We start from the raw sequence: 21,915 nt of genomic DNA, 5'->3' as shown, positions 1-21,915 counted from the left end.
TCCACAATCTTGACAAAAATAGTAATTAATGTGTTTTTTTTAACTTTTTTCCCCAATTTTTTATTTTAAATCGATTATTTCAAAACCAATTGATTGAAATAACTACACTTTAAAATTAGAATAAAGTGTACAGTTCTAGCTTTTGAAAAAAGTATCATACATAACTGTAAGTGTTGCCATTGTTTTTTAATATTTTTTTTATTATTTAACGTCATTTTTAAGAAAATTGCCATTCCCGCCTAAACGGAGCCAGATAGACCACCCCTCCCACAGTAAAAAAATGATCGTATTCAACTCCTCTACAAAATAATGTTATCAAATCTCGGCGCCCAAGATAAAGTACCCTCCCCCATTTTTCCTTCACTTGTTTTGGTACGATCTTTTTTAAAAATTATTTTTCTTTTATCAATTTAAGAAGAATTGAGCAATATAAAAGCACTGTTTTTATAGTAAATTTGATGAGGAATACGATAAAAATAATTTTAACCGTTATAAAAAACAGTAAAACATAGTTTTAAGGTTTTTTTCCCAGCATTTATCAGTAATTTCGACTTCTAACGCCTGGTAATTAGTCAAAAATATTTTTTTTTGAAAAAAGAAAAATTGATGTAAGTAGATCTATTGAAACTCAATACTTTTTACTCAAACAGCTTTTCAATTAAAAAATTATTTAAGCTATTAAAAAATAAAAATTAAAAGAGCTTATTTTTTTTATAAAAGGGGTGCGCGCAACCCCTAAACATCATCGAAAAATTCTGAAAAAATTAGGGTAGCATTATTTTGTGTCGAGAAAACAAGTTATCGGTAGAGCAAATTAAAATAATGAAAAAATGATTTTTTTTTGGTCCACCCTAATGTGTATGTTAAAAATAAGATCCCAAAGTGTCTTAGAAAAATATCAATTTTGTTAAAATTTATAAACAAATGAAATTTCTTACGTATTTTCTGTTAAAATGACTATATCTCAGTAATGAAAAAATAAAATTAATGAAAGGTACAGATATTACCAGATGTACACACAACAATTTACTAAACAATTTTTTCGAAAAAAAAACAACAAATTATTTAAGAACAACTTATTTACTTCTGGGGTATGTAGGACAACTATTTTTCTTATATTCGATTCGAAATTTTATAAGCTTTCATTACCTGAAAGAAAATTTTAATGCAATTCACAAGAAAAAAGTTATGGATGTTTAAACGTTGCAATATTTAGTTTTTTTTTACAATGGTATAAATTGTGTGAAACTAAAAATATACGCGGAAGAAACCCTATCACGTTAAGTAGAGTGTGTTACACTGATTACAAAACGGTATTTACAAACTCCGTTACACCCCTAAAATTTCGACTAAGGGCCAAAAAAACGGTTTTTAGAACAAAAAATCTAGCGAGGTCAAATTTTGACTTATTTTAGATTTCTTGCGGCTGTTTTAGAAAGAAGACATTAAGAGCTTTTCAAAAATGTATAATATACTTGGTTTGGTGGAGCCAAAGACTTACTTAAATTTATAATACCTCGGGCTGTAAAAGATATACCTATCGGAAAGATTTAAATATATTTTGGAAGAATAAATACAAAATTTATTCATAATGAAGAAACATAATTTCGAAAACAGCTAAAATGAGGTTTCTTGGCATTTTTATAACGGCATAATTCAAAAACGGATGCCAATCAAAATTTTTTTACTTTTCGGATTCAAGGTCAGCAAAAACCTCTAGAAAAGTATAGTTTGGTTCTGGTGGCGGTGTTCACCAGTGTAATCTAAACCCGGCAAAATTAGGTAGTATTTTTACTTGCGATATAGGTACTATAGGGCAAGTTTAGGATTCGTAAAGAGATAACAATTTTACATGACATTACGATGATGGAGAATGCCAAAAAAGTGGGTCCGGCAATTCTGTCTGTCTGTCTGTCTGTCCGTCTGTGTGTACCTCGAGCTACAGCCTAAACTAATGGAGCGATTTCCTTCAAACTTGGTAGTTAACAGTTTTGGGTAATTTTCTAGAGGACAAATCGACATTTTTTTTTAGGACCAAAACTAACGGTACCTGTCATATAACGGAAATAGAAAAGTTAATTTTTTTCAAAAACGGCTCTAACGATATTGATTAAAATTTTGTGTGTAGTGAAGCACATAAAAGCTTCCGTTGGAAGTAAAACAAATATTTTTTGTACCGTTATTAACGGTACCTCCCATAGAACGGTTTTTTTGATTTATGAATTTCTCGTAAACGACAAAACAGATTTTTACCAAAATTTTTATACAGAAACGTTTAAATATTCATTATTTGAAAAAAAATTAAATTTTTCAAAAAACATATTTTTGGATTTTTAAAAAATATTTCAAATTTTTTTTTTTGAAAAATCAATTTTTTGGAAACGGGTTCATAAAAAATTTTGAAATTCCGTTTTTATATGTAAATTAATTATTTCCTTAAAATGGCATACCAACTTTTACTTTTAAAAATGTTAGAAAATTTTTATATATAAAAAATTATTTTTTTAAAAAACGGCTCTAACGATTTTCGAATTTTTTTTTCTAAAAATTCCTTTTTATACAAGAAATAAAATGGCATACTTAGTTTTTTGTAAAAGATAATTTAAAACGGTATTTTATTATTTATAAAAACGGATTTTATTTTTTTTGTACCACTAACGAAATTCCGTGAAAATGTCAAATTTTCCCTAATTTTGTTCAATAAAAAACTTTAACATTAGAGTAACTTTTACCATAAGAGCAAGTACGTGCGACCCCAGTCGTGCAATTTATTTTTTTACATTTTGTTAGTTAGTACCCGAGAGTTTTATAGAAATGTCATCGTTCCAAAATAATATTCTTGAAATATCGAAATAATTGTACCTAACTACATATGTATATCAAAGTCAGGAAGTTTTTTATAAAATGACTTTTCCTGGAAATGTTTAATAAATGTGAAATCTTTATATAAGAACAATAATAAAATGCATTATCTTTTTTAACGAATACTACCTTGTAAAATTCTGCCACCGTCATTCATCAAAAGCTACTCAATAAAAGACACTACCGTCGTAAATCAACCTGCTTCCACAAGAAAAACACGAAAAAAAAAAATAAAAAAAAGTTGATGGTTAATGAATGGAATTAATTTTTAAAAACAAATATATTTGCTTTGATGTCTTCTTTTTGCTTAAATACGAGTACAAATATTCGCACATCTTTTCTTAATGCCTACTTATCACTTTGAAAAATGTACATATTTACCAAAATAGACAGGCGTTTCGGTTCATTTAAGATGAATATTTTCATCAGAAGAAACTACTCGCAGGGCCGTAGTCATAGTCAAGCAAAAAATTAAGGGGGGCATAACTTTTCCCATTTGCGCTTGCATTCAAACGTTTGTAATTTTGTTTATTGGGTAGGTAGTTAACAAAAAGAGAAATAAGTTTTCGTAAATGTGTGTCAATACGAACAGATCCTTTTTAATCCTTTATTTTATTTTAAAATTATTAAATATATTTTTACATCGCCTTCCCCTTCCCTGACTATGGCCTTGACTACATGTGAATTGCATTTTCTTGCCTCAATTTTTAATTCTTAACAACTTTTATCTTTTCACCGTCTTCTGTCTACCTAAGCAGGCAGCCATAATATAATTATAGACATTACAAGAACGACAAGTTAGTGAGATAAGTTGATTTAACAAAATCATCCCATCACACTTTATTGTCAGCAATAATATAATTTTTATTTTAAACAAATAAAGTCAATCCAAAGAAGAAGAATGATTATCTAGCTCTGTGCCCTCGGTATATAAAATAGAAATAAATCGCTGGATTGCCTATTTATATCGCGATAAACTTACTGTGATAACAACACCAAACCTTCTCTCATTAGAAAAGTTCGTCTTGCATTTTTCAGAAGACTATGCATTTTGATCGGACATACACCAGCAAAGAAAATAACCTTCTTAGTTAGAAGAAGATTAATTTAAAATCTCGTGTTTTTACCAGACTGTTTTGTCCTGGATAAAAAAAACAGGACTAAAATAATAAAAAAATATTTATAAAAATAAAAATTGTGATATTGTGTTAGTGAATCTAGAATTAAAATGACTGAAAGTACCAACGGTAATCAAAAGGATAATCGTGATGAGGATGGATTAGCCAAGCTACTAAATAATGGAGTTAAACAAACAGAAGATGAAAAATCTAGTACGACGGAGAAAAATGGAAACGAAAATGAGGTCAAGATGAGCGTTGACATTGAAAAACTCCTCAAAGATATGCCATTAACAGATGATCTCACCTGCGGATTTTGGATTTTTAAAGGACGATTTTTTCAAGCGTGAGTAGTTAATTTTTTTTTAGTCCTTAATTTGAATAACTATATTACTGTCCCCTTTTTGTCTTCCCTATCTTTTGAATGAATTAAATATCTCTATTAACCCTCTGTCGGCACATGGGTGCGAATTTGGCAGAACAAAAATAAAAAAATTACAATTTTTCAAAAAATTGGTCACAAAAAATTCTCTTTATAGGGGTGAAAATATTTTTTTTTTTTTCGGAATTGTGAATACAATATTCGAATTCCTCGGAATATTCTACATCAAATTCATACTTGATTCTCTATAAAATATTGTGACCGAAAAAAGTTCTAGCGACATGAAAAAGTATAAACCAAACCTTTCACGTCACAAAAAAGAGGTGCGCCTACAGAGGGTTAAAAATCGGTCTTCACTAAACTATGAGGGAAATTAATCATGATACGCGTTTTTGAGGCTAAGTTTTTTCGAATTACTCAAAAAGTCTTAGGTCCAATACTATAATTTTAAAATATTTTTTGAATCGATGCATGACTAGAAAACTTGTTTTCGTTGTCAGAGTTTATCTTAAATTCAGTTAGGAATTCATATTGCTTGCGAAGAAATTTCCGGTATAGTAATTTTTTTGCATGGCTTGTAGATACTTAAAACTTTAGTATGAGGCCACTTATCAGCAGAATATCATTTTTCCACTACTAGAAGAATGTTTTAAAAAGTTTTGCAACTTTTGAACAAAAGTCGTTTATAATGTTAATTATAGCTGTGAATAACTATGCTTGCAGATTTTTGTGCTTCAATGCTTGGTTTATTCAATTTTTGGATGAAAATGTCTCATAACTGATCCTCATAGAAGTTGTAAAATTGCTAAATTTTGATATCTTGGTTATTTTTACATGTTGTGCCTGAAAATTTTATTAAAATAAGCTTTTAAATTGTGTTTTTTTATGGTTTGAATTCTTTGAAGCTCTCTTTCTCATGCTTTTGTTATCATGCAATAATAATAGGCAAAAATTCTTCCCGCATACTTCGGGAATTTTCACATTCAATGATCATTTGAGTTGATAGAGCTCAATATTAGGTAAATGTTACGAAGGTCGTTTTCCAAATTTTATCTTTTTTCCTTATCGTTGGAAATCTGCTGAAAAAAAGTGCACTTACATTTTTTTTACTGAAAGATTCAATAATGTTTTGAATATTTTCATTTGAAATTTGGTACAAATTCTAAAAATATATTTCTATTTAATTTATCAAAAAATCCGTGAGTATTTCTGTGCGGACTAATGTTTTAAAGGTTGTTTACTCAATTATAAGTGAAAATATTCAAAACAGACTGAGTTATGTTTCTGGTCCCTGATCTATTTTTTTTTACCATTTGGTAAAGTTTGTTATATGAATATTTTTATAACTTCATTTTAATACCGATCTCAGAATGTACTTAAGAAATTATTTACCTTTCTTTTAATATAAAAATTAAAATTGATTTCTACTGAATTTACCGAAATTTTAATCCGAAAAGTCATAAAAACGCAATGAACTTAAAAAATATTAACTTTAAAATGAATTTTATCTTGAAAAAAATAACACCATAGTTTTTATTGTTAATTTCTCTAGAAAAGTGTAATTTGGTTCATCGACAAAATAAATATTCAGTTTAATCGATTCGTCAAAATATTCGAACTTATTATGAAAATACATTATGTAAAAACTTTTATGATGCTTAAAAATTTTGTTACCATCATAGAAACTGAGAAAAATTAAAAAAAAAAACCCCGAACAAAAAAAAATAAAATAATATAACCTCAAAGTGTTGTCTTTGCTGAAAAATAGTGAATGCCCAAGAAAAGATATTTATAATACCTACAACCTTGGTTAAGTAACTTATTCGGTCAAGCCAACAGTTTAGTAGATATAGACTAATTCGCGTTTTTCAAAATGGCGGATTTCACCAGGGGATTGGCGTCCCGAAAACTAGGATTTAAGCTTTTTTAATAGGTACCCTTCTTTCAGATTTGAAAAAATCAGCATTTCTATATTTCGTTAGACAAAATGCTTGTTTTTTTTATAGGTACTTACTTTCCATTACTAAAAATATAGTTTTCAGATCAATAACTTTCGACTGATACATCGCATGATTTTCAAAAATATACCAAATTATTGGAAATTTGATGGCCTATAACATTACCTTTTCAAAAAATTATGTAATTATTACCGGGAATGATAAGAAAAGAAAAAAAATTAAAACAACATAACCTCAGAACTATTGCCCGCTCAGAAAAATAATGTATCTTAAAGAAAAAGATAACTACATTTCCAAGAACTTTCGTCTGATAACCATTTCTCTAGGACCAATAGTTTCGTAGATATAGAGCGATTCAAGTTTTCCAAAATGGCGGATTTCGCCAGGGGGGGTGGCGTCCCGAAAACCAGGATTAAAGCTTTTCTAATACCCCTCTTTTAGATTTGGAAAATTCAGCCTTCCTGTATTTCGTTCCACAAAATGCCTGTTTTACTATCTTTCCTGTGCTATTTTAGTACCTAATAAATATTTAAGTATATACTTTTCTAATGGACTTTAGTGTGCTGATTTTGAATCTGAACTCAAAAAATTTCGGTCAGCTCTGTTTTTTTTAGATATAGTAGTTTTTTTTTAGATTTTCTAAAAAAAAACTTGATTTTGTGATACTTTAATGCGAATATCTTAAAATCCTGACGTGATAGAATTTTTTTGACTTCGGATTCTAACTTAGCACATCAAAAACTATAAGAAAAGTATACTTTTGCTTCTAGGAAAAACAAATCTGAAGCTTTACAAGGCAGTTCATCGAATGGTTTATTACAAATAAGATATTTCTAAATAGAATAATAGTATATAAAATTACAAAGCACGTAAAAATTTTGTTTAATGTATTTTATTATAGTTTTCTTTACATATTTCACTTTTTAAATATAATGGGCATTGATATTTTACATTTTCCTTAATTAATGTGCCTTTGTTCATGTAGGATTTACTAAAAAATGAAGGATTTCGAAATGTCTGCTTTTTTTTGTCAATCAGTATTTTAAAAAATGAGTAAAAATTAATGTAAAAGGACATATTTGGAGTGAATCGATAGGTCATATTATAAAGAATAATTCCTTCAAATTTGAGCTCAATGCGACAAATAGTTTTTATTTAATACAAGTTCAAATGAATCTAAAAGGGTGATTTTTTAGAAACTACCCACATTTTTCAAAAATCATTTTTAAAAAAATGGTACCTGATAGAATTTTTCTGAAATCAGATTTAGATTCAGGAAAGTTTAATCTTTCATAATATCAAACAATTATTCGAAGGAGAATAAAAAAGTTAAATTTTGCAGACCAATGTTATAAAAATTCTTAAAATACAAACGACAAAACCTTTATAATTATTATCAAATATCAAACCTCGAAAACTTGTAAACAAGGTTAAACAATTTTACTTTTCTACTAAAACAATCTACAAAAAAAAAAAACCTTTCATTGACACAAATAAATATTAAGACCCAGGATCCATCATCAATAGATAGACTAGATCTGTGGACTTTTTTCAATTTTTAGGTTATTTCTTCTTCAAAGGAAAAAATCAATACAAATTAGAAGAAGAAAATTAAGTGCTAGTTACTATTACTTACTTACTTACCTAAGCATTTTTGTCCCATATCGCCTTTTATATTTCCTTTTTTTTTTGTTTTCATTCTTCTTTTTTAATTTTCCAGCTTTGCCAATCAAACAGCCTACGTTTGCCTTTATGGCTTAGTTGGATGTGTATTCTCAATGACATATGCTTACTTCAACGGAACGATAACAACGATAGAAAAGCGTTTCAAAATTCCATCCAAAAATACTGGAATTATATCAGTGGGAAATGATATAAGTCAAATGTTCGTATCAGCAGCGTTAAGTTATTATGCTGGCAAGGGTCATCGGCCAAGATGGATTGGATTTGGTAAAAAAAAACCATTATACACAAAATTTTGATCAGTTAATAAAATCTATCAAATTTTTATTTCAGGTCTTCTCACCATTGTTGCCTTCTGTCTTCTAACTGCATTACCTCATTTCCTATATGGCCCTGGTGAAGATGCTCTATCACTTACAGAAGAATTTGGAGCTCTGCCTGATGAAAATGCTACAATGGAAGCTTTGGAAGCCCAAAGATCGAAATTACTTTGTAGAAATAGAGGTAATATTGAATTTGCATATTTTTGAAAATTTATTTCTTCATTAATTTATTCAACAGGAAGTGGTTTAGAATGTGAACAAGGCGAAGGAAATTTAGCTCCACAAGTTGTGTTATTTATAGCTCAGTTCATTTCCGGCATCGGAGGATCATTATATTATACTCTGGGAGTATCCTACATGGACGATAATACCAAAAAGTCAAAAACTGCCGCTCTCTTAAGTAAGTTCAAAAAAAACAAAAAACAAAAAAAAATCAAGCCCTTAAACCTTGCTATGAAAGTCTGATGCTCGCTTTTGCAAATCATTCTGTCTATAAAGATTGTTAAGAAGACGCCAGTCACTATATTTCTAGGTAAACAGAAGGAAAATTCAACAGGATTGGTTTTAAAAACAAACCAGCGCTTCCAAATCAACCTTCAATTGCCCGTTAGAATTCAGTCTATTTGTCATCTTAAAGTTGTACTGATAAGACTGATCTATGTTTATTTGTATCTCATGATTTATTTACATTCATAAGCGCCTACCTAACCTCTATCGCACACTTCGTGTGTTTTATTTATCATTTAATTGGTGGACTTAGGGTTTTGAGTTCACATCTCTATTTTATTCTGATAATCGGTTAAGATTTACAATTCTGTATGCTCTTTCTTATCTTAGGCCAGATATTGTATGTAAGTTCTCTAAGTTTCCATGACGATTTAATAGTTTCGTGTCTACTGGCAGTCAATAAAGAGATTTATCTTAACTTTTTAAACTGGTTAAGTCTGAATTGAGCTGGCGGTATTTGGATGGCATTTACACATATGACGAAAGGGTTTATTGTTTCTGAATGTCATTATTTCCAAAGGGAGGGGGGATGAAAGGGGGGGGGGGGGGGGAGCGTTAATGCAATTTAGTTAAGAAAATTTGAATTTTGACTGCTTCTTATTTCAAAAAAAGATTGTGAAGCGCTTAGGGATCATAGAATCACAAATTGTGTACTAAAGTATTTTTAGTCAATCTTAAAAAAATATAAATATTAGGGTGGGTCAAAAAAATCGAAATTCTTTTTTTTGATTTGGTACTCCGAAAAATGGATTGCTAGACTCCTCTAGAATATACACACCAAATATGAGCTCTTTATATTAATGGGAAGGTCTTCCGCTTTTAAATTTTCCATTTTTGCATCAAGCTTCTACAAAAAAAATTATTTTTTTTATAAATCGACTTTTTTGCAAATTTTTTTACATATTCTTGTAGGAAATTGAACGCTCTACAAAAAAGGTTAAATACACTTTTTTGAATTATCTAACCGTTTAGTAGATATTTGAGGTCCAAAAATCGAGAAAATCTTTAAAAATTCGTTTTTTGTTCTTAATTTTGTAACAAATTGAAAAATTATAATAATCAAACGCGCATGACATATTCTTGTAGGAAACAGATTGCTCCACAAAAAAGGTCTTAATAATTTTTTTCAATAATCTAACCATTCTAAAGATTTGAGGTCAATTTTTAAAACAAAATATGAAAACATTTTTTAATTTTCAAAATTTTCTAATTCACTGAAAATTCAATATTTTCAAATTAGCAAGATGTTTTCTTGAAGGGACTTAAACGTTCTATAAAAAGTTCCTTGGCAGCAAATTAATTGCTTTAACCGTTAAGAAGATATTCGTATCCAAACCAATGCCCAGATGCCCACTGATTTTAATAGTTTTCTTATGACAAGTATGCATTGCGATTTGAATACGATTATCTTCTAAACAGTTAAAGCAATTAATTTGCTTCCAAGAAACTTTTTATAGAACGTTTAAGTCCCTACAAGAAAACATTTTGCTAATTTGAAAATATTGAATTTTCAGTGAATTAGAAAATTTTGAAAATTAAAAAATGTTTTCATATTTTTTTTTTAAATTGACCTCAAATATCTTTAGAATGGTTAGATTATTGAAAAAAATTATTAAGACCTTTTTTGTGGAGCAATCTGTTTCCTACAAGAATATGTCATGCGCGTTTGATTATTATAATTTTTCAATTTGTTACAAAATTAAGAACAAAAAACGAATTTTTAAAGATTTTCTCGATTTTTGGACCTCAAATATCTACTAAACGGTTAGATAATTCAAAAAAGTGTATTTAACCTTTTTTGTAGAGCGTTCAATTTTCTACAAGAATATGCAAAAAAATTGGCTAAAAAGTCAACTAATAAAAAAATTATTTTTTTTTGGTAGAAGCTTGATGTAAAAATGGAAAATTGAAAAGCGGAGGACCTTCCCATTAAGATAAAGAGCTCATATTTGGTGTATATATTATAGAGGTGTCTAGCAATCGAGTTTTCGAAGTACCAAATCAAAAAAACGAATTTCCATTTTTTTTGACCCACCCTAATAAATATTTTATGCAAATAGGCGAAAAATGTGATTGAAATTCTTCGTCAAAATGACATAAAAATTTAGATTTTAAAATAATAAATCTTCGAAATACACATTAAGGTGGCCTTAAATTTTGAAACAAATAAGACTACCTTCAAGAACGAAGAAAAAAATAACTTGAACTTATATTGAACTACCTTCAAGTTTAATATTTATTGTTGTAAATTAATTGTTTAATATTTTTTTTTAACGTCTTTACAGTAAAAAATAAAATGCACGACTGGGGTCGCACGTACTTGCTCTTATGCTTTAAGTTACTCTAATGTTAAAGCTTTTTATTCAAGAAAATTAAGAAAATTTAAAATTTGATACTTTCAAGAAATTAAAAAAAAATTAAATCTGTTTTTTATAACTAATGAAATATCGTTTTAAATTATCTTTCACAAAAAACCAAGTATGCCAGTTTACTTCTTGTATAAAAGGGAATTTTTAGAAAAAATTTTTCGTAAATCGTTAGAGCCGTTTTTTAAAAAAATAATTTTTTATATATTTTTGTATATACAAATTTTCTAACATTTTTCAAAAAAAAAAATGTTGGTGTGCCATTTTGAAGTAATAATTTATTTACGCATAAAAACGAAATTTCAAAATTTTTCATAAACACGTTTTCAAAAAATTGAAATATTTTTTAAAAATCCAAAAATGAGTTTTTTGAAAATTTTCTAAATTTTTAACATTACCTTTACTTAAACGATTTTGTATAAAAATTTTCGTTGAAAAAACTACATGAAAAAACTTTTCCCTTAAAATTTTTTTTAAAGAATCAAGTCTTTAGGTTAAATAAAAAGTAAAATAATAATTTATTGAAATCAGTAATTTTTTCAAGAAAAATGCGAAAAAAATTATTTTTTTTTCTTTGCAGAACATTATTTTTTTCAGTGTTTTATCATGATAAATTTTATTTTTAGTTTTTTTATTTAAGCTACAGATAGTCACCTCAAATATATAACAGGTATTTTTTGCTAGTTTTGCTATTTTTGACTTTAAGGTTGTGCAGCTTGTAGTGTATGTACCGATATATGTGATATATTAAATTAAACGTTATATTATAAGCATTTAAAGTAAAGTTGAATCAAATTTCTAAGTGATCTATACAAAAAGATATCAAGTATCAAAAAAAGATAATCTTTTTAAAATTATCTCTGAATTCTGAATATGAAAATTAAAATTTTGATTAATTATAGTTATATTTATTACCTATCTTAACTATTAATTTCATTCATCTACCTGTCAAAATAAATAAGTTAATTGTTAAAATAAGGTTGAAAACGGTAGGTACCTACAAAAATTTGCTACAAAAAAATTGTTTTTCCTATCGTTCGGTAAAATATCGTTTTATAAATAAAAGTTTTTGCACATGCTTGCGCATTTATAATACCTTCCTATAAGTATTGTAAGTTTAGTTTTTACTTGCTCTATAGGGCAAGTATTGGTTTCGTGTAGAAAAAAAAATCGAGGTTTTAATCAAAACCAACATTACGATGATGGAGAAGATCAAAAAAGTGGTTTTCGTCATGCCGTCCGTCGGTCTGTGCGTGTGTGCGTCTGTGCGTCTGTGCGTCCATCTGTACATCGAGCTAGGGCCTAAACGGGTGGATGGATTTGCTTGAAACTTGGTACAGATGATTTTTACGTAATTCCCTAGGTTCATTTTTTTTATTTTTTTAATATCTCCAATTTAACGCATATCTCCCATATAACGTTTTCGAGGTATTTCAAATTTCTCGAAAACAGCTCTAACGATTTCGTTTAAATTTGGTGTGTGCAGTACTCTTATTGATTCCAACAAAACTGCGTTTTTAGTTTTTCTCAAAAAATGCCAAGAGCGGAAATATGGCGTTGCCGTTTTTCAAAAATTGACATGTTTTTTAAGTCCATATATTTCATCAAAGCATAAGTCAATTTTTTCACAATTTACAGATATCATAGGTATTGAAGTGTGAAATGTAAAAAAAAATTAAAAAAAAAGTTTTTCAAAAAAGTTTTAAAAAATTGATTTTTTTTAATTTTCTATTTTTTTTTTGTTTTTATTTTTTTTTTTCTTCACAAAATCTTAAATTTCCAATAGATATTTAAGATAAAGATGCTTTGAACTACAAGAGCAAGTACGTGCGACCCAGTCGTGCATTTTATTTTTTTTTTTTGAATGCTTTAAAAAATTATTCTTGAAAATAAAAAAACACTAAAACATAGGTGTTTTTCAACAAATCATATTTTGAAATCTAGGACCTTTGACAAAAATCCGTTTTAGTTTAGTTTTTTTTTAATAAATTTCTTAATTCTAAATTCTCGAAAAAAAATGTCGACTACCCTCTTTGTCGAAATTCTTTTTCATTTTTTGTTTTAAAAAACCGTTCATAACGTGGTTTTGAAATTAAAAAAAAATAAAATTTCAATGCCTATGCTCTTTTTGTATCAAAATGATCTATTGAATAAAATTAAATTTAAATCTCTACGACTTACCGTTAAGAAAAAAACCTCTTTTTGTCAATGTCATTTTACCCCTATTTACCATACTTAAATACTAAATTTAAAAAACATTCCTTCCACCTTTCTGCAACAAGGCTAATTACATGTTGTTTTTTGTCTATCTTTTTAAGGTTTATCTTATTTCCTTCGTATGTTGGGACCAGCATTAGGCTACGCTCTAGCTTCATTTTGTCTTCGTGTCTATATTGCACCAAATTTACGTCCTGTAATTGGACAAAAAGATCCACGATGGTTGGGTGCTTGGTGGATGGGATGGTTACTTCTCGGTGGACTTTTAGCAGCATCCGGTTTCTTTTTAACAATGTTTCCCAAACAGTTACCAAGAGCAGCAGCAAGACAAATTGTTGAAGCCGAACGAAAAAAGCTGAAAGAGAAAAATGTTGAAAAGTCCGAAAAAGAATTGGAAGCTGAAACTGAAACTCCAGCTTCGATGAAGGACATGCTAAAAACATTCAAAAGACTGCTGAAAAATCCAACTTTAATGTGTAATAATTTCTCATCGGTGTTTTATTTATTCGGATATACACCATATTGGATTTTTACACCGAAATATATTGAGATTCAATATAGGCAATCAGCTGCTACGTCAAGGTTGGTTTTTAATTGGTTTATTATTTTAAGCAACTAAGATGTTAAAACACTCTTTTAATAGTTTGGTAACGGGTACAATAGCATTGGGCTTTTCTGCATTGGGAATCCTCTTATCTGGATATGTTATTTCTAAATTCAAGCCGAAAGCTCGTTCCATGGCAGCTTGGAATGTTTTGGTTGGTTTTCTTACAGTTGCTGGTATGTTGACGTATTCATTTATTGGATGTCCTGGAAATGAAAAATCTGTTATTGTTAATATTCACGATAGGTAAGTTTTATTTTGTATTAGTGTTTCAAAAATGAGACTATAACATTTTTTTTTTTATATTTAAAGTTCTACAATGTCATCAACGTGTAATTCAAATTGTCAATGTGATTATGTGAGATATTCACCAATTTGTGGAGAAGATGGTATGACATATATTTCGCCATGTCATGCTGGATGTAAAAATGAACAAATCTCATCTAAAGGAATTAAGGTAGGTTCTTAATAAAAGTTGTCTAATGCCCAACAGCTGAACAGTCATATTAAAACTTGAGGTACCTATTAGAAAATTTAAAAATGAATAAATTAATGTAGGTACATATTTCGACTTGATGTAATATGTCATTAAATTTAAGTATGTTACTTTGTTATTGCACATTGATGACAAAAAGTCTGAAGCTAACTTAAAGTCCAAAAATGAATAAATCAAAAATTAAATACCTATTTTTAATTTATGCTACAACCCAAGAAGCTCTAAATTTAAGTATGACACTTTTCTAATTCATTCTTTATTCCGTATTGCATTGGTATTGTTATTTATGGCTTTAAAGACAAATGAAGTCCTTGATTGCATAAATAAACTATTTTTAACATTTTGATGATATTGGATGCGAAATTCTTGTTAAAGTTGACAGATTCAGTGGGTTGACAAAGATTATGAACCAGATTATTTGTTCTTAAGTATGATAGGAGTAAATTGGAGTTCATTTGACTCCGCGACAAATTTCACTTTGCCTAGATGGCCAATGCATTTTTGACAAAATGTTTTTTTTTTACCAAACGAATTTTAATAGAGCGTACCTATACTTTTTACAATCAATTTCTATAGTTGTTCTAAGACTAAATTTCAAAAGTAGGTAGGTAGGTACTCTAGTTTTAATGCTTATTTTTAATATTGAGAAAAAAAGCAATATAAATTTGTCCTTATTTTTATTAGGTGTTAGTTGCAAAAATAATAATTAAATATAGAAAAACTTAACGTCAAAATTTGAAAAATACATTCTGAAGAAGTAGGTATTCAAGTTATTTTTGTGAAATAACGAAATATTTTAATTTATTTTTGTCTCGAAATTAAACTAGTTTTTTTTTTATTTTTAAGCATTTCATTTTTTTTAATGAATGCATAATAGCTATTTCACGAATATTGTGTTATAATTTTAAGTCGATTGAAAAAGTTATGAGAATTTTTATAATTCACTTATGAACGTTTTATACCAGTATTCAAAAATTTAAAGCGTATTTCCCCCAACTCACGTTTTCAAAGAAAGGGCCCTCTTATAACTTCAAAACTACTTCACTGATCCTTTTGAATACTATTTCTAAACAAAATTTACGAGGTAACTCTGGAATTTTTTTTTCAAATTTATTAATAATTTTTATTAAGAAACTAGAGAAACAATCCCCCGAAACAACAACAAAATATGAGGGGCACAATAATACTACTTTTTATCCGAGATAGTCCAAATAATTGCTGCCGCGTATTTTTAAATATTTATTCATGAAAATTTTATATAATACTGTTTAAAATATGTATTATTTTAATAAGATGGTACACAAAGATTAAGTGGTTATATTATTTGTATAATATTGACTAAGAAAATATTACTCATACGCCACAGTGGTCTTTGTAGTTTAGAGATTGAAAATTTGATAAAATTAGCTCTAGTTTGTGTTTTTGTATGCATTACCTGATAAGATAATATCATTCGTCATAATAGTTACTTTTTCATTAGGCCAGTTTTTCGTTAATACAAAAACTAACTATTTAATTCTTTTAATTTAAGAATTGAATGTGCAAAAGCTTATGATGAAAGTGCAAAGAAAAATAATACGAAATAAAAACTCCTTGATTCTTTTACTATCCTTATAAATAAAAACTTTATTTTTTGCAATGTAGGTTAGTGTGGTCCAAAAAATATTTTTTTTTCGATTTTCGCTCGGGCCACCCGCTAAATTTGTTCCACTTATCTATAACATTAACGTTGTGATTCGCTATCTTAAGCGCAAGAGGGTACTAGTAACAGTTAAATTTTTAGGTTTTGTAGGTAATCTTGATTTTTTTTTTTTCATTTTTTTTTTTTGAAAAAAAATACATTATTTATGCTGACTTGTTTTTATAAAACATATAAAATATTTTTTTTTTTTTCGAAAAAAAAGTGAGAAATAATTAAAAATAATAAATAATAAACAAAATGTGCAAAAAAAGTCTGTGTAGGTACCTACTACCTGTTGACGAAATTTACTTGGAAGTGCCCCCAGAAATTATTATTTCGATATTTTTTCAGAATAAGTACAACAACCACAACTTTCACGCAATTTTTAACTAAAAAAAAATATTTTTTTACTTTTTTACAAAAAAAATAAAATTTTTCAATATCGATCAGCACCCCCTTCTATATAAGATAGGAGGCTGAAAATTCAACAGTATGATACCAATAGTATGTGCAACCAAACTAGGGGGTGGCTAAGGTTTTTTTGAAAGTTTTATTTTTCTCATTCAAGCGTGGACCTCTCTAATATGTATGAACCTATGTACTTTCAGTGTTGTAAAAATATCAAATTAAACAAAATGCATTGGAATTGAAAAAATAAATAATTGTTGCAAATAAAAAATATTTGCATTAAACAAAATTACTGTAACCAAAATTTGTTCGAATAAAAATAAGTTAAAATAAAAATATTTTGCATTAAGAAAAAAAAAATTATTCGAAATAAAAAAAAAAAATCAATGCAAAATTTGCATAGGTATTTAATGCATACGTTTAGCATTGTTTTTTTTTTTTTTTTTTCAATGCAGAACATTTTTTTATTTGCAATAAAATTGTTTTAATGCAATTTTTCTTTTTTATTTGCAGTACCTAAATATTTTTGTTTTAGTTTGCAATGATGCATCTGTCAATATGACCCTTAATCATCCAACATTTTAACTTGCCCAGTATAATTTTAACGTCTACAACGATAAACAAGTTAAGCCGATAATGATCTTTCAAAAAAATAAAAAAAATGTTACACATACACCACAGTGAACTCACGTTTAAGTTTAAAGATTAAAAATTGATAAAAATTGTTTTATTTTATGAATTTGTTTTCATTATTTTAGGTTTCTGTTTTTTTTTTTTTTCATCTTTTTTAAAATTATATTTCTTAAACACAATACGTAAAAGAAATGTTTGATTATTTTTAGAAAATAGCTAATTGAGATGAATTAGTTCCAAGTGAATGAATTAGTTTCGATTTTTAAAAAATACAAATAACTTTTTCTTTCGTTTTGTGACATAACTTTTCTATGACTCATTAATAAAATTTTTTTATTATATTATACCTACATATAGGGTGATTCAGGAGTAATGTGCCAAAAAGCTAGAGCGTGTAGGTTAGGACGAGATACGAAAAAAATCGTATGGGAGGGGGGGTCTATTCCTCTCCGTTTAGCCAGGAGGGGCAATTTTCTAAAAAATTGACTTAATTTGGAAAAAAAATTATTAAAAATCAACGGTTATACCTACAACAACGTGTTATACTTTTTTGTAAAGTTAAAATCCTCTTCTTTTATTTGGTTTTTAAAAAAAGCTGGTTTTTGAAAAAGTTTTTGAAAAATTAATTTTCAAAGTCAAAATTTTGAAAAAAAAAAAATGAAAAAAAATTTTTCAACTAATTTTTCTCAAAATTTTATGTAATTAAGTACTAATTTAGTTTCTTAAATTCGATGCTCTCATTTGTTTTGAAGCAAAAACAGAAAACCAGATGCAAAAATGTCTTGTCGTTTTTGAGAAATAAAAATAAAAACAACACAACTTTTTTCTAAGAAAAACCCTTTTTTTTATTTTACGTGATCAAAAATCCAGTGTTCTTGTTTCATTTAAAACTTAATTATAGCTATCAATTAAATATTAAATAAATTTAAAAAAAATAACATGTAGGTACTACGGTTAAAAATCTGGTTGAACAAAAGATAGCGATTTCCCAAAAGAGTTTTTGCAAATATTTGTTTAGGAACAATAATATTGATACTTTGTCATTATCCGATTCTTGTAAAAAGCTAGTTTTGGATATTGGTTTGGCACTGCGTGCGATTTTTTTTGTGAATATACAATACACCTTATTTTGAAAGGTTATAAGTACACTTACAAGAGTTATTATTTACTTAACACCCTTTAAAAATTTTGGAATAATCAGATTTTCTCAAAAATGAGTCCTACGATTTTAATATAAATAAATAGAGTGTGTTTCAGCAAGATTTTTTGGTTTTGGTTTTTTTTTTTAATTATTATTAACCGTACCTATTTTGCATAGATCGATTTTTCAAATGTCTGAGCTTATACCAAACAAAATAAAATGCACGACTGGGTCGCACGTACTTGCTCTTGTAGTTCAAAGTGTCTTTATCTTAAATATCTATTGTAAATTTAAGATTTTGTTAAGTTTCGAAAAAGAATTTTTTTTTTAATCGAATGTTAAGAAAATTAAATTTTTCAATTTTTTAAAACTTTAAAAAAATTTTTATTTTACATTTTAAAATGAAAAGAATTAGTTGTCTGTAAATTTTGAATAAAATTAGCTTATGCTTCGATTGAACATATGAACCTAAAAAATATGTCAATATGTCTCCGAATTTTTTGAGAAAAACTAAAAACGCATTTTTGTTAGGCTCTATAAGACCATTACGTATATAAAATTTTATCCAAATCGTTAGAGCCGTTTTCGAGAAAAATGCAATACCTCGAAAACGGTATATGGGAGGTATGCGTTAAAAAGGAGATATTAAAAAAATAAAAAAAAAAACGGACCTAGGAAATTACACAAAAATCATCTGTACCAAATTTCAAGCAAATCCATCCACCCGTTAAGGCCCTAGCTCGATGTACAGATGGACGCACAGACCGACGCGACGGACGGATGACGAAAACCACTTTTTTGATCTTCTCCATCATCGTAATGTTGGTTTTGATTAAAACCTCGAATTTTTTTTTCTGCACGAAACCAATATCTCCCTATAGGGCAAGTAAAAAGAATTTATAAAATATTTTTAAAGGTATCTTTTTATAAAAATATTCAAGTTTTAGTATTTGTGGAGCTCAACTTCTTTCAAAAAGTTATTTTTTTTTATTTTGGAGAGTAGTAAACTATTTGTTTTAATTTATATTTGAAAAATAAATAAATTCTATAAAATTTTAAATACATTTTTTGTTATATGTATTAACAAATAACGTTGTGGGTAGTTCAACTCATATGAAGAATTAGTAAACTATTTATTCAAAAAATAAATTTATTTCAAAATTTTATTGCAATTTTTTGAATTTTAAATAATTTTTGTTTATATTTTCAGACATACTACGATTGTTCTTGCATTCCTAGCAACAATTCAACAAGTTCAACTCCAGTATTTGCCCGTTTAACCTCTCTCAATGACAGCTCAACTGATGACTTCTTGGATTTGGATGATGGTTCGGGAACAACAACAATTAGTCCTTCAGAAGTAATTCCACACACCCTTATGCTTTTATTTAAAAACATCACTAATTCCATATAAATTTTCTAGTTTGGTTCGGGTGGACAAGCCATTCCCGGATCCTGTCCAGTTAACTGCTACAACTACTTTGTAACATTCCTAGCTGTTTTGTGTGCTCTCAAATTTGTCGGTGCCACTGGGCGTGCTTCAAATTTCCTAGTAGCCGTAAGGTGTGTCCCAGAAAAAGACAAGACGGCTGCCATGGGTTTCGGTCTTATGATGATGAGTCTCTTTGCCTTCATTCCAAGTCCAATATTCTTTGGCTGGGTAATAGACAAGCTTTGTTTGGTTTGGGGTAAAACCTGTTCGAACAAAGGCAACTGCTGGCTCTATGATCCAGAATCTCTTAGGTAAAGATTATTTTTGGAGAACATTTTACCAAGAAAACATCCCTTTTATCAATTCCCTTTCCTCAGATATACATTAAACTTTATTGCCTCGATATTTGTGACTCTGGGATCTATCTTCGATGTCGGTGTCTGGTACTACGTTAAGGACTTGAAAATATTCGATGAGGAAGTCAAAGATGTGGAATTGAAGGTGGTGCAGCACGAGGAGGATGCCAATCCTGAAAAGAAGACGGAAATTTAATTTCAATTCAAAGCATCAAACTAACGGCAAAGAACAAAAAAAAAGGATGTGACAGTGTTTATTTTTTTTCGTTATTTCTTTTCTCATCGTCCTGATGTATATTCATTCAATTGAAGCCATCCAATACGTTTATACAAGTTAAAAATATGGGTGGTTTTTTGGGGTGGTGTAGTGTAGTTCTAGTTGGTAGATATATTTTTAGTTTTGAAGCAAAAGTGTAGATTGAATTCTTTTGTCAGTTCTTTTATATTTTTTTCTTTTTGTTTAGTTCATTCTGTCTATCACTCTTTTTTATTTTTCCTCATATTTTATCGCTCAAGTCAAAGGAGTTTTTCGATTCGATTAGATAGATGCTATAGTAACATCAAATGACCGGGCAAAGGAGTCTTCTCTCCATATACACAATTAATTCGATTCTCTTGAAGAAAAAGGCGATCTTTTTTTTTAATTACTCTCATAGTTTTTATTTTGTTTTTGTTTTTTTTTTTTACATTTTGTTATCGTCTGTATAAAATGAAAGGGCATTTAATGCCATTGGTCAATAATAATACTAAAAAAAGAAAATGAAAATAACAAAAAATTGCTTCAAATTTATGTCCTTTGATTTCTAGCAAAGGATATTATTTGAAATGCATTTTTAGTCATTAGTAGAATTTGATGAACTTATATAGTTTTTTTTTTTGTTTTATTTTCTTTGTAAGAACATAAAAGATGTTCTTTATTTTTTTTTTGTATTTTTAAGCTTTCTTTTGTTTTTTAAGTTTTTATTTGTATTGTAAATATTTTTAAAAGTGTATGATAATAATGAAATAAAAGAAGCACTTATTTGTTAGAGTAAAATAATTCCGTAAGGATTAAATAAAATTCTCTTTTTAAGATTATGTTATGATTTTTCTTTAAAGGACCTATCAAGGAAAGGTTTGTATTATTTGCTTATGGAGGGTCGTTGAATGGCGGGATCTTCTAATTCAAAGATTTTTCTGAACAAAAAATTATTTTCCAAAATTAATTTTTCTCAAAAAAATACAACACATTTTACACTAATGAGATAATATTGCAAATTATATCATTTCGAATGTCAAATCGGATAAGAGACATGCGAAATGCCAATTTTATTTTCAAAAGTGTTAAAAAATTCTATATGTAGATAGAAACTCACTCTGTGATATTCATTAAAACATCAAATTATAGTTAGCTATTCCTTGTTTTTTTTACCATTAAACATCAGTTAATACAAATACCATAGTTTTTAGAAATAAAATCTCTATTTTTGAAGTTATACTACTTTTGCGGCAGTGTAGCCCGATCATCCTAGACGAAATTTCACTACATATCAAAGTTAATTTAAGTACAAGATTTTTTGATGCAGTTAGGTTCCTTTGATGGAGTAGAATATGAAACCACAGTTTTACACCAAAATTTGATATGGCGTATCCCCGAAAATGACCTCTGAACCCTAGGAAGTTCGAAAAAGTGATTTCAGTCGAATTTAACAGAAATTTTATCAAAGTTAATGGAAGTACACGATTTTTTGATGCAGTTAGGTTCCTTT

At 28.1% G+C, this 21,915-nt stretch overlaps 1 protein-coding gene across 1 annotated transcript; it reads left to right on the top strand.

Annotated features, from left to right (window-relative positions):
• Positions 1 to 3,819: 3,819 nt before the first annotated feature.
• LOC129905680 (solute carrier organic anion transporter family member 74D-like) lies at positions 3,820 to 21,244 on the top strand. The gene is made up of 10 exons (XM_055981220.1): positions 3,820 to 4,326; positions 8,041 to 8,270; positions 8,337 to 8,507; positions 8,565 to 8,726; positions 13,518 to 13,998; positions 14,060 to 14,266; positions 14,333 to 14,477; positions 19,590 to 19,739; positions 19,803 to 20,122; positions 20,189 to 21,244. The coding sequence occupies exons 1-10, from the start codon at positions 4,091 to 4,093 to the stop codon at positions 20,361 to 20,363; spliced, it is 2,277 nt and encodes a 758-aa protein (XP_055837195.1). The 5' UTR covers positions 3,820 to 4,090; the 3' UTR covers positions 20,364 to 21,244.
• Positions 21,245 to 21,915: the final 671 nt, after the last annotated feature.

This window comes from Episyrphus balteatus, chromosome 1, assembly GCF_945859705.1.
Source record: "Episyrphus balteatus chromosome 1, idEpiBalt1.1, whole genome shotgun sequence".
Classification (NCBI taxonomy): Eukaryota; Metazoa; Arthropoda; class Insecta; order Diptera; family Syrphidae; genus Episyrphus; species Episyrphus balteatus.
Note: the sequence above shows the minus strand (reverse complement) of the source record. Positions and strands in the feature narration are given on the sequence as shown.

Excerpts from the sequence above, each read along its gene's own strand:
- LOC129905680 (XM_055981220.1), top strand. The coding sequence starts at position 4,091 with ATGACTGAAAGTACCAACGGTAATCAAAAGGATAATCGTGATGAGGAT. Across the intron at positions 4,327-8,040 it reads AAAGGACGATTTTTTCAAGC|CTTTGCCAATCAAACAGCCT; the intron begins GTGAGTAGTTAA and ends TTAATTTTCCAG. Across the intron at positions 19,740-19,802 it reads CAACAATTAGTCCTTCAGAA|TTTGGTTCGGGTGGACAAGC; the intron begins GTAATTCCACAC and ends TAAATTTTCTAG.